This window comes from Terrapene carolina, unplaced genomic scaffold (genome assembly GCF_002925995.2).
Source record: "Terrapene carolina triunguis isolate 2854851 unplaced genomic scaffold, T_m_triunguis-2.0 Scaffold85, whole genome shotgun sequence".
NCBI lineage: Eukaryota > Metazoa > Chordata > Testudines > Emydidae > Terrapene > Terrapene triunguis.
Genome location: NW_020664436.1, coordinates 45,286,769 through 45,300,276, shown reverse-complemented (window position 1 = coordinate 45,300,276; position 13,508 = coordinate 45,286,769). Strand labels below are relative to the sequence as shown.

At 42.0% G+C, this 13,508-nt stretch overlaps 1 protein-coding gene across 1 annotated transcript in view; it reads left to right on the top strand.

The window, feature by feature from the left end:
- Nucleotides 1–905: 905 nt before the first annotated feature.
- LTV1 (LTV1 ribosome biogenesis factor) overlaps nucleotides 906–13,508 on the top strand; it is a 13,541-nt gene continuing 938 nt past the window's right edge. Inside the window, exons 1-10 of the mRNA XM_026649776.2 lie at nucleotides 906–1,039; nucleotides 3,184–3,315; nucleotides 4,412–4,603; nucleotides 5,892–5,979; nucleotides 7,174–7,318; nucleotides 8,012–8,258; nucleotides 9,817–9,944; nucleotides 10,928–11,064; nucleotides 11,371–11,423; nucleotides 12,251–12,451. Of these exons, the coding sequence (XP_026505561.1) occupies nucleotides 1,037–1,039; nucleotides 3,184–3,315; nucleotides 4,412–4,603; nucleotides 5,892–5,979; nucleotides 7,174–7,318; nucleotides 8,012–8,258; nucleotides 9,817–9,944; nucleotides 10,928–11,064; nucleotides 11,371–11,423; nucleotides 12,251–12,451 (1,326 nt within the window). The 5' untranslated portion in view covers nucleotides 906–1,036. The remainder of the gene's footprint in view (nucleotides 1,040–3,183; nucleotides 3,316–4,411; nucleotides 4,604–5,891; nucleotides 5,980–7,173; nucleotides 7,319–8,011; nucleotides 8,259–9,816; nucleotides 9,945–10,927; nucleotides 11,065–11,370; nucleotides 11,424–12,250; nucleotides 12,452–13,508) is intronic.

Sequence of the window (13,508 nt, the reverse complement as noted above, 5' to 3'; positions counted from 1 at the left end):
TTCAGAGGCAGGCCTTTTTTGGAGCTCCCTTTGCAGCTGGGGAGCGGCCTGTGTCCGTGCCACCCGAGCCTCCTCCCGCCTGCTACCCCCTTGCCGCTTGCGGTGAGTATTGGCCCTACTCTCCCCACCCCTAGAGCCAAACTCCGGCCAGGCCCTACTTCCCCCTTGCACACGTGCCTGGAAGCACAACACGATCTCGGGAGTTGGAGCCGGGGCGGCACGCGCGGGGCATCGTGCCTGGGAGCGGGAGGAACAGAGGATCCGCACGTGCGGAGGCTGCCAGTGTTGTGTGAGTGGGGCAGGGTTACACCCGCTGATGCCCCCTGGCGTGTGTTGCTGGGGGAGACGAGAAAACGGGACACGTCACGCCGACCCCACAACAGCCTGGCCCAGCCGGGGGCGAGGCAGGCGGAGGGGCCGAAACACGGCGTCTGTCCCGTCCATTGCGCCGCCGAGGCGCCCACTCTGCGCATGCGCTGCAGGGGGAAAATCCGCGCCAAGAAACGTTCATCGGCATCTGCCTGTGTCTGAGATACGCCGACGAGGGCAGGTGCTCGCGCCTCCCTGAGGAATCTGCCCCGCCCCCAGTCCCGCATGCCGCTCCCTCCCTTCCCCCAGCCGCTTGTGTCCTTGCCCAGCCACGGCTCACTCAGTGCGCATGCCCACGCTCCTCCAATCCTTCCACTCTCTCCGCCACTGCCACACCCCGGCGGGCAAAACCATTCACGCAACGTTGGGGGCCGCGTTAGCGCCTGTGTCTCTTTAACCCTGCCTTCCGCGAGAGGGCTTCCGTCGCCCCTAGCAGTTCTTGACTTTGCGGCAGGAGGCTCATTTACTGCCATTGCGTTGGTTTGGAGTTGTCGATCCACCCCCCCCCATCTTTCGCCAATGGACAGGAGCTGGTTTATCCCAAGATGGCGGCGATTCCCAGTTCCGGGCCGGGCCGACTCACGTGGGAGTGAGCCAGACTCGGGGTCTCCCGTAGCGTGGTCCCCCAGGACTGCAGAGCGCGCGCCGCTGCACCCGCTTCCGAGCCATGGTGAGTAACGGCCGCGGAGGAGGGAGGGGAGAGAGTAGGAAACCTTCCACACGGGAGGGGGGCGCGCGCTGTTGTCACTCTCTCTACCTCCCCCCCCCGCCGCGCTTTGCCCCCGGGCGCTGTGGGAAAAACCTGCCCCATGGGGCCGCACGTCACGGCTGCCGGGGCCGCAGGGTGGGCGGAGCGCCCCGCACCTCATCTCAGCGGCATTAACTCTGGAGCCTAATGGTGACCGTGGCCACTTTACGCCCTAATGCTGGGGTGGGAGTTGGCCTTTGCTGGGAATTAGAAGGCGCTGCTGAGGGAGGCCGGTGTCTTTGATTAGTTGTCGTTTGTTAAGTCGTGCCTAAGACCCATCACCACCGGGCTTGCATTGTGCTAGACGCTGTACAAACACAGAGTAGCAGACCGGCCCTGCCCTGAAGAGCTCACAGTTCAAGTAGCCAAGACAGACACAGGGTGGAGGAAGGAGTATATGTACCATCAAATATAGCTATCCCCAAGTATTCAGTAATCATCAAGCAGGCCTAAAAATCATCAAACTTTTTTAAAAAATGGTTTGGGTATCTTTTAATTACATTCTTGTTTCGGAGCACCTGGCTTATATTTGCTTCAGAAGTTCAGGTGTTTTTCTATATCTATGAGGACTAGAAGTTCAGAGGATTTTCTAATGACAGCTGAGATTCTCAGATAATCCTTTGGCTGCGGGAGAGTGCCTGTCTTTAAGAAAAACACCAATATCTCAAGCCTTGTGCTAAAGTCAGGAGAGTTGGCAACAGTGATAAGACACAAGGAGAAAGGAGGTGGAGAGACCCAGAAAAGAGGAAAGATTGGTGATGAAGGGAAACCAAGGGTAGAAATAGAGGTAACCCTAAAAGGAGGCATAACTTTCCAGTGTGATAAAATACTGAACAGATATTAACTAAAGGGTATGTTTATTACATACACGCAATACTCTACCCTCCATCTCTGTGCAAACCTGCCACTGATATGCGCCATCCTATATGCCAATAGGTCTGAAATTATTTCCTGGCCCTATACAGACCATAATTATAAGTGGAATTCTGCCCTCTCCACAGAATGGGCTTCAGAGGCACACTTAATAGTTTAATCCACAAGATACTGGGCTGTAGGAATGGAGACCTGGATTTTAAACATTGCATTTGTACCACCATTCTCCTGGAAATTCACAATTAGCAGTAGTGGCATATATGTCTGCTTACTTACAGTCTTGCATCTCATTTTGTGATAATTCCAGACATAAGCTTCCAAAATGCAAACAATATTAAAAGTGTACCCTGGCAGCTGATACCTTCTTACACCAATGTATCCCAAATGCTACATAACATGTTACATTATCTGATTTACATTTTAAAATTAAAAAGCAAGGAGGGGAAGGTTAGGCTTATTCTGTAATTTACACGATGAAAATGTTCTTATATAATTTTTTAACCTGTCCGAGTTCTCAATAGTAGAACTGATTGGAAAATTTTATATATATATATATAAAATTTTCCAAATTTCCACACAGTTGTATAGAGAGTTGTAGAATATATTTCCGACAGGATAGTGCTTCAGATTGCTGAGGAATTCAGGAGGCTGAGATGGTTTATTGTATGTGGTAGTGGTTCAGTTGACCATTTCATTATAAATAACTGGGCTAGAAATATATAGATCTCATTTAGACAACAGTCTATATCTATATATGGGAAGCTACATTTGCCTGTCCTGAGGAATTTCCACCTGTCCATTTCCCTGTTTCCCAGCTTGAACTTTCTGTCACACATGCCCTGATGTTCAGAGTGCAGTTACTTAAGAACACCTGAGAGCACAGCTGAAAATCATGTACTGTAATCAGTCCGTAATTCATGTTTAATGTATAATTCTACGGAACACATATATATCTGCAGTTGACACTTAGAACATGTGAAGTGTACTTCTTTTAGATGATGCAGTGCATGTGGCAAGAACACATCTAATTTTGGTTTGCTTTTTAAGCCCAGCTGTTCAGGAGTATGTAACATTTTCTGAAATTTTATAGCAAAGAACGTGTGTGTGTATATGTGTTGGGGAGGAAAGGGGTTCCTTAGAAAAGTTTTTAATATATATTTTTTTATGACCAGAACATAACTTTTCTTTTGCAGCCTCACAGAAGGAAGAAACCCTTTATAGAGAAAAAAAAAGCTGTAACATTTCACCTGGTACACAGAAGTCAGAGGGACCCTTTGGCAGCTGACGATACTGCACCTCAGAGAGTTCTGTTGCCTTCACAGAAGGTAAATGCTCACTTTGACCATGGAAGCTTGGATTAGAAATTAATGTTGCAGGAGAGTAAAATGATTATAAGATTTTACTATTCAGAGTCATAACTTGAGAAAAAGGGAGATGGATTGGGAATAGGTTTTAGTTAGAAGATTGGACTGAAATCTACCACAATGTAAGAGGCTGGATGTTTGCGTTTTTGAGAACACACTCAAAACTTTATAATTTTTTACACTCCTATACAGACAAATCCTCAGCATTTTACTAAACACTTCCTAGTGAGAGAATTTTACCTAGCCAGAGGTGGTTATGGTGGATGCGAGGGGGGGGGGGGTGCAGAACCCACCAGGGAGGTCCAGGGACAATGTACCGTTGATAAACCCTGGAATTTAGGAGTTCAAGGCTCCCAGCCTCAAAATTAATCCATGCTGCCTCTGTATAGTGAACAGTCATAATAAATCTCTGTGCACTAAATGTGTGTTTGTATAGCTTCTGTACACACAGAGATTTGCAAAAGTTTTGTAAGTAAATGTTTTGCTCATGGGCTGAACACCTTGTTAAGTGTGTGTTGGATTCAGGGCCGGCTCTAACTTTTTTGCCGCCCCAGGCAAAAAAGAAGAGCGCCACCCCGCCGTAAACCCCCCCCCCCCCCTCCTGGGCCGCACCCTGCCCGGCCAAAACAAAACAAAATAAAAAAACCTCAAGTGCCGCCCCGCCGAACAACAACAAAAAACCCAACACGAGCGCCCCCCGCCACCCCAACATTGGCCGCCCCTTCTAAGGTGCTGCCCCAAGCACGTGTTTGGTCGGCTGGTGCCTGGAGCCGGCCCTGGTTGGATTGTTTTTAAAACAAAAGTTTAGTTATACTACAAAACTGATCTTGTGTGTTTAAAAAAAAAAAAAAAAAATCCCTTCCCAATCCTTCAGACTAAGGTTGTTTTCATTTCTGTTTTTTATCTGTTTGGGGGCTTTGTTTTTTTGTTTTTTCTGCAAGGTGTCCTTGTTTTTCAAGATGAGGATTCCCAGGTTATGTATTTGAGATCCACATTATTGCTAATGAATTTGAATCTGATCTAATTCATTAATCCTAATCTTTTTTACAATCTCAAGGGAGATGAGGAACAGAGGAGAGAAGAGCAGAGGAAATATGGAGTGTTCTTTGATGATGACTACGACTACTTGCAGCATCTAAAAGAAGCCTCTGGTCCCTCAGAGCTAGTCCCATCTGATGTATCTGGTCAACAGAGCAGGATTATAGTGAGAGGGGAAGGAGAGAGAGAGGAAGAAAGTCAACAAATTCCAGTAAGTATGGTATTTGCTGCACTGTTGACCATTCTTGTGTTGTATCTTGCTGAGTTTAACATCCTGTAAATCCAGCTACATGTTTGAATTTAATAACCTTGTTTAAAAAGCGTTCATGTGGTTATAAGCTACTTATGAAGGATTCCGTTTTTCCCAGGCACTTTGGCATACCAAATTTCCTATTTGATCATAGGCAAAAGTATTATATTGGCAATTAATGATCCATTCGTTATTTAGAAGCTGCAAAGCCTTTAAATGATTTTCATCATGACAGTGAGGGTTCTTGTGTGACCCAAAAGGGATGGGATCCCATAATAGTTGTATGAAAAAAACCATGTGAGTTGCTCTCAGTACTTTTGCATTTGTTTATAATTATTATAAAACACTCAGATGTTGTGGTAATGGATTGTGAAGAAATCTTAAATAAGTAGTAGTAAACTAGAAACTATATCAAATATTGGTTAAAAAAGTAATGAAACAGAATCTGGGGAAAATACAGGTGAATGCTTCCAATGTTGAGTACAGTGAAGTTTTGACATTCAGTAGTGTGCCAGAACACTATGTTAGTGGTTTGCAAAGCTATTACGTAACCCTGACACACAGTGGAGTGTACAAACTGAATCGACGATAGCTTATTTTAAGGGCCTGGGGAAGTGTGGCTCTACAGAGTTTTTCAATTTTGATGAAAACTGGCACATATGTTTTTAAAACTAAGTATATTTTGACCACGTTATAAAAAGTTCCATAAAATTCATTACTTTGGAAGCACTGTTTTTAAGTTTAAAGTCTTGCAAATAGAAAGGGCTTTAGAAGGGAAATCTTAAAATGGTCTTTAGTAATGCTTATGCTATTGCTTATGCTAATGCTTATGCTATTAAGGAAATAGAAAGTTGCTTCTGGTTATTTCCTGCACAACCATTTCCTCAGTCACATCTTGAAAGCTTTCAAACAATCTTTGTACTGGGGGAATATGTATACTAAGGGCAAAAATTCTTCATTGGCTAACTTCCATTACTTAGTCCAGTAAAGAAACAAGGTGAGGGAGGTAATAACTTTTATAGGACCAACTTCTGTTGGTGAAAAAGACAAGCTTTTGAGCTACACAGAGTTCTTCTCAAGTCCACTAAGAAATTTAAGACATCAGTTAAAATCCTGTTTTCTCCAGGTAAGTAAGCAGTAATTTTCAAAGATTTGTCTCTGTCAGAGTACTCAAAACATATGATCACTCTCTTGCATCTTTAAGACTATTTTAAATAAATAACTGTTTTGTTTCCTTTTTTGTTTAAAGTCTCCCACTATTAAGTTGCCTTCCTCAGTGTTTGCCTCAGAGTTTGAAGAGGATGTGGGACTGTTAAATAAAGCTGCTCCTGTTTCAGGTACCATACAACTCTTTACCTGTTCTTCTTTTGTGAAGCTAATGGTCCTCTTGGTGACCTAGGTGAAATTATATTTTTGTTAAACATTAAGGTTGTTCATCTATTGATATTATTGTTTTGCTTCAGGTACGTCTCCATAATTGAGGAGAACCAAAAAGTGACTCGAGATTTATTTTCCTCAGTAATTGAATCGGTGCCTTTCTTTGGCATTATATAGTAACTGGTTCTAATCCTTGGTTTTGTTGTATTGTGCAGGAAACCCTAGTTGGGAAAGGAGGAAGAGAGGGGAAAATTCTTCAGAGGTGTTTTGTTTTGTTTAAGGAATTTTGTCAGTCCTTTAATGCCCCATTCCTTTATTGGGTTATGTGCAAGTATATCTTTGTGCCCCTGTAGAGTCCCACTGATGCAAAAGTTCATCTACATGCATCCCAGTATAGAACTGGGGCTTCATTCTCAAAGTTTGTCTTCCTTGAAAGAAAAGTAAATTCCATTCAGCATCCCAGTGTTGTAGTCTTAAACTGTAGGATGATTTAAGTGTTCAGTGTTACAAAGATGCACAGTGTGCTTGCATAATATACCTATGTGTGCCATTCTAGTATAGCATCTATCACACATTCTCTGATTGGGGTTTAAAATCCATAGTTCCTTCTGGCCAGAAAGGTGAGTTTTAATGACAACTGTGCAACAAACTGAAGTAGAGGATTAGTTTTGTGGTCTGTGTGTGTGTAACTTAGAAAGGGGTGTGTGTGTGTAAAATATGTATATGTATATGTATATGTATATGTATATGTATGTATATGTATTAAAAAAAAAAATACTGCAATGGAGGATGTATGTACTCCAAACATAGGAGAAGCAGTCATCCAAATCAGAATAAATCATGTATAATTGGTGAGAAAAGTCACATGTTATCATGTGTTCAGACTATTGGACCACACATCTGTCTGACTTCTAATGAGCAGAGTTATAGTTTTTAATTGAAACATTGTACACTGTCAGATTCAACTCAGCAACTTTGCCCTGGGCTTCTAATTAATTCTTTAAAATTCTTCCCCTCCTTCCCAAAAAGGGGTTATTTGAGCTCCGCAAATAGCTCCACTTAGTACAAATTAGCATTTATAGTTGGGAACCTTTGTTTCTGGGAAGTGGCTTGGGGATGCAATGCCAATTTTAAAGCATTCTTTTCCATTGTAGGACCCCGTTTGGATTTTGACCCTGATATTGTCGCAGCTCTTGATGATGACTTTGACTTCAATAATCCAGATAATCTTCTCGAAGATGACTTTGTCCTAAAGGCCAATGAGCCAGGGAAAGGGGTCTGGAAAGGAGAAGATTGTCGGTATATGAAGCTTTGCAGAACTCTTTAATGTCATAACAAATAATGCAATATTGTCCCTAGTTCTTTTTCTGTTTTTTGTTTTTTATCTGTTTGAAACAACAACAACAACACTAAATTCACAAATATATGGAATTTACTTAGTAAACAGGATTATGAGATCTAAACTGTGTTTCCAAATCTAACGCAATCTCAAAACACTTCCAGTATTATAGGCAATAATATTACAGGTGGTCATTGTAGTGTGTTTACAAGACCTTGGGAAACATCTTGTTACCCATGATACCTCACTTCATAGTATTTCTAGCATTAACTACTGGTACCACTTCTTTCATAAGCACATGCATAGTTTTACTCATATTAATATTCCAGTATTCTTTTGCTTTCTCTTCCTTTTCTGGTCCCATCTCCTGATGTATAACTAACCGGACATGCTGCATTTGGAACACCAAGGGAACGACCAAGTGTGAAAGCATTTCTGGCTATTCACCCTAATCAAATATTTATTGGTACACCCTGATTTTAACTTGGGCAGCACTTTTACTACTAAACATTTCAACTTCTTGTATCTGCATGAGAAGAATCTTTTTTTAATTTAACTTGGCATAAGTTTGAGGTGATAAAATAACACTGGGTAGACTGTGACAGGCTATACCCATTTCTTAAGTGGCTGATCTACATATATATTCTACTCAGGAGCTCTGATACTGAGGATGAAGATGAGTGGGAGGATATGGATGATGATGGAAAGGACAACAACAGTAGTGATGAAGATTATGATTCAGAGGGTCCTTTGTCGGATGATGAGGGAGTTAGTGGAGAGATGAAAGAGTTCCTTTTCATGCAAGAGGAGACCAAGAGTCGTTTCACAGAATACTCCATAACTTCGTCCGTAATGAGAAGGAATGAGCAGCTGACCCTGCTAGATGAGAGATTTGAGAAGGTGAGGCAGCTCACTGATAAAAATGCTAAGAAGCCCCAAGCATATGAGAGAGGATATTTTAAACCTATTTCTCTGTGCTTTTTGCCCCATCCTGCTCTCCCCCACCCCAAATCCTGTAAGCCAGTGGTTTTCAAACTTTTTAGGTTGCATACCCCTTTCCAAATAAGGTAGTCTACTGTACATCACCATCTGAGATAGGTGGAGGTGATGGGGGGGGGGCAGGCGGGGGCCCATGCAAACCCCCCCCCCCCCCCCCGATTTTTCAAACTGGGGGGGACACCCAGGGGGATGCAGAGGAATGTTCAGGGGGCAAGTGGCTACGTCAGGCGTCTTGGGCCAGCCCTGCATGCCTGGGCTCGGGGAGGGAGCACCACCTCTGCTCTCTAACTCACCTCAGTGTGCCACCCAGCCTGTCAGGGTGTGGGGTGAGACAACCAAAAATTGTAACTCACGGCAGGGATTACAAAAAGTTTGAAAACAGTCCCCCACTTCAATGTTCCTCCACACCCCCTTAGAGGGCACCCACTACGGTTTGAAAACCTCTGATTCTCAGTCACATACAGAAAGGAAATGTACACCAATGCAGCTGCGGTTTTAATTTTGAGGCAATTAAACATTGATTAGATTGCCAATTCTTACTAAATAAAATGTGTTGTCCGCCATTACAGGATTTTTCTTGCAGACCCCAGTTTGAAAACCACTGCTAAGCTGATCCATGCGCATAGACCCTTTTGCATTACAAGAAATGAGTTTGAGTATGGGTTTTAAATGGTTCTCATCCAATGCATGGTTGTATTATCTCATTCACATTAAAAGGCCGCAGGGATGTAATCCTAACTATGGATTTCCTCTTTTCCTGCCTCCAACAATTATAATAATTTCCATTGCTATGGGGAGATGTGGAATCTCAAGCAGTAAAGGATATATATTTTGTCAAATCACATATTTCTACCTGTAAAGTGGGGGTGGTATTTTAGTCCTGTGAGATGGATTTATAAGATGCTTTAAAAGTGCTTTGATCTAATTGTATGAAAAGTGTGGTGGATGCTTGAAGTCTAACTTTTCCACTAGGCAGTGGCAGTCTAATTAATTTACTTAATTATCCCAAACAATGTCCCAAAGAGAAATGAGTAATTTGACTATATAACATTGACAGATAATTAATTTACTATTGGTATGCTCATGTCAATTGGAGGTAAAGGAGAGAGCCTGCTGCAGGCCTACCCTTCACTGCTGCTACTACTACTGTATTTGTTTTGTAGACTTGTTGCAAAGACTTCTATGAGGGGAGAAAGAAATAGGAGTGAATGGAAAGAAATTATCATTATTGTTATCATAATGCTAAGGAGACCTAGTCCTGGAGCAGGACCTCATTGTGCTAGGCACTGTAAGAACACAGAACCGACAGTCTCTGCCCTGCAAAACTTTGTTATAAATAGTGTGAAAATGAATTTTTAATATCCAGAGAAGCTGTTGAACAACATTGCATTTGTCTCACACATGCAATCTAGATGCAAATATTCATCATTCGTTTAGCTTTGTGTTTTTTCCTTTTTAGTTCTTTGAACAGTTTGATGACGATGAGATCGGAGCATTGGATAATGTGGAATTAGAAGGCTTTATTCACACCGACAGCACTCGGTTGCAAGAAGTCCTGAATGACTACTACAAAGAGAAAGCTAAGGAGTGTGTAGAATCACTTTTAGAGCTACTTATGTGAATCAGAACTAACACTAATTACACGTTACTCACTCTAGTGACATGTTATCTCACTTATTAAGATAAAATCTGAGTTTTAATTTACTTTGATGGAGACCATATTTTTGTTTGTAGGATGTAATTAGTTTAGTGTTTGTAAAGTATTCATATTTTTATTTAGCAGTGGATTTCTATTGAATTGGGTGGTGATGCACCAAAGTGATATGGAGTGGGTTTTTTGGTGCTTGCAGTCTTATTGAAAAGGGGACATAATTGTATCCCACTTCACTACAGCTAATGTTCAGAGGCCTTCTTAGCCCTTCTGATTTGCAAGGAAGTTACTGATTTGGACTGAGGTTTCCCCCTACCATGAATCTTTCTGTTGTTGCTGTTGTAACTGACCCTGCAGCAGAGTATCTCCATCTGTTGTTGTGTACAAAACCAACAGCAGAACCTGTTATGTACATAGTGGAATGATTTGTGTATCATGATTGTATACCTGATTGATCATGTATACCTAATTGAACACTTATGACCCAATCCTTTGCATTCAGATGTGGAGGGGGGACAACAGTCAGCCAGCCATTCGGTTCACTGATGTTTCCTCCTTCCTGCATTCAGGTGCGCCAAATATTCTTGAAAGTAGAGGCAGCTTTCTTAGCAATCTACCTCTGACAGTGCAGATATTTAAATAGTCTGGTTATTTTGGAGATTTGTGGAGAGAGAGGATAGGGGAAAGGAAAAGAAATTCCCATGTCACGTTACTAAGTGGTTTGTTTTTGTTTTTAACACAGGTAGGAATGTTTTTTCTGTCTTTTGCAGGGAGGGGGTTATGTAGTCACAGATTTAAATAAAAGGGGTGGAAGGAAAGGGTCAGCCCTTCATTCTTTTTTTCAGTGTTAGGAAGTTATAGTGAAATTCTTATTTTTCCTTTCCCTGACTCCCACCCTCTTCTCTTACTTCTCTAAAAGCTGTGTGAAACCTGATGCTCTTGAACCAAAAAAGGATTTAGATTCTCCCCTTAATGAGAAGGGTGAGAAAGAAGAAGAAATCGTAACTTTAGTTATTGAGGAACCCAAAGAGAAGTGGGATTGTGAATCCATTTTGAGTAAGTATGTGAGGCTCTTACTTTTTCCAGGGATAGTAAAGCAGATGGTAGATTGTCTTGTTACTGATAGCAAGGTTTCTAGTTAAAATAGCTTCTGCATTTCTCTGTGCTTTTGACTGGCACATAACAGCATACATTCTCATTAAAGAAATTTGGCCAGGGGTGTATTAAGTGCACTAAAACATAACTAATTGCCATGAGTCTTTCAAATGTAATATATAACTTTTTAAAAAATTGCTATGCAAATTGGGGTGGTATTTTTCAGTGTACAACCCTCCATTATCTTTGTTTTCTTTCTTGCCTTAGGTACATACTCAAACTTGTATAATCATCCAAAACTTATTGAGGAGCCAGCAAAGGTAAAATCATTAGGCTTATTTTCTATATTATATGAAGTTTACAGAAGTCTAAGCAGCAGCATGGCTTGTAGAGTCAAGACAAAGACAGTTACTTTCCTGTTTGGCTGTATTTGTCTTTGAGTTGACCTGCAAATGGGGTGTGGAGGTAGGAATGTTGTGTTCTGTTTTGCTGCTTCATGATTTATAAAACATTTAGTAGGTGGCTTTTTTAAAGGTGGGAAAGGGGGCAAGAAAGGAAGAAAATTCAAAATTTGCATAACCTGTTTTTCCTGGAGAATTAGTAAGATTAGATCACAAATATCAAGAGAGTACAACCTGTGCATACTTGCGAGAAATCAGTTCTTTTGGAGGTGGATCTCTACTGTCCCTTTTAGGACTGAGAACTCTCACCACAGTTCTTTTGTCCTCCAAGGAGTTCCTCAGCAAAATTTAAAATGCATCTTGATATTTCTAAAGTTCAAAAAATAAAGCAGACCTCCTCATAAAGAAGCAAAGGGGATACAACCCTAATTTTTTTCCTTACTAGTTACCTTTAAGTAAAACTTAAATAAAAGGAGGGAGGGAAAGTAATGTTAAATATAACTTTTAAGGCCAACTTCTGCCACAGATATGTATGTGTAGTTCTTGTTGAGTTTGATGGGAAATCATGTGCATCTATTTGAGGGCAGAATTTGGTTGTGTGTTCGCTATTGGAAAATTTGTAGCATTATTTGTGGTTCTATGTTATTGCTGATAAGAAGGGTGATCCATAAACCTTGGAAGAAAAGCAGGTGGAGGATGGAGGGTTAAAGACAACTAATTCATTGGCACATTGTCTGTATTTTTAGTCCAAACCAATCAAAATTTCTCACAAGAGTGGAATCCCACTGCATATCTTGCCTCAGAGAGGTCTTACGGCTAAGCAGGCTGAACGCATGCAAATGATTGATCAAAGTGATCTGCCAAGAGTATCCACACAGCCACGTTCCAAAAATGAGAGCAGAGAGGATCGAAAAGCTAGAAAACAAGCTATAAAGGAAGAACGAAAGGTAAAATCTAGTCTTTAATATTTTAAGACAACCTCTCGGAAAAATCTGTTGCTCTGTTCCTCATTATTCTGTTTTTTAAAAAACATTTTTTCTTTTAAACCAATTTATTTTGTTTCTGGGAATTATTGGGAAAAATTCACTGGTCTTCAAGGGTTGATTTCTGTATCTTTCTGGAAAATACCATTCACTGGAAAGTTTATTTTCCCCAAAAGTAGGAAAATGTTTTCTTGGTAATCATTCTGCAAAAATTCTCAATTTCTTTCAATAGCCTTTTCTCTCTACTTAGTTTTCCCTCTTCTGTCTGCTCTTAGTTTCTCCCTCTCTCTTTGGTCTGGTTTTGTTTTTGTTTTATTTTGTTTTGCCCCCCTGGGCTGTTACTACAGAAAGTAAATTCACTTCCTACTTTCAATCTTTTCTGGTACTGCTGCCGCCACCACCACCCGTTTCATCTATTCTGACCTTTAAAAGCTGGATCATGCCAGCCACTGGCAAAGGAAAAAACAGAAGAGGTAGCTGAAACTGGAGTCTTTTTTGTTATATAAAAGTCTAACATGCTTCAACCTGGGAAAAGAGAATGTGAAGCAGCATGTCTCTAAAACTTAAATATTACTCCTGGGGGAATTCTGCGCCACTGCGCAATGCAGAATTTTGCAGAAATTAATGCACACGTAGATTTTCCTTTCCCCCCACAGAAATGGGCTGCAGTGCTGATAGCTGCCACCAGGGGCCACTGGATTCAGCAGAGCATAGCTTGTACACCAAAGACTCTGCTGGGGGGAGAGGGAGGGAGCTAAAGGGTTCCTGGCAGCTACAGTTCCCAGCATTCCCTGACGGAAGGAGAGGGCGGCACGCTGGAAACTCTGCAAGCCTGAGACCGAGCATCAGGCTTTCTCTCCCATCTGGATCCCTGGGCTTGGGCAGGGGAGGGAGGAGAAGGGTGCCTGGGGAAGGGGGGAACCACACCTGGGCTCTAGGGGGGAAGGAGATGTGGGTATCTGGGCCAGGGATGAGGTGGGGGTATCTGGGCTGGGGTGCCCCACGGCTGGGTTCTGGGGAG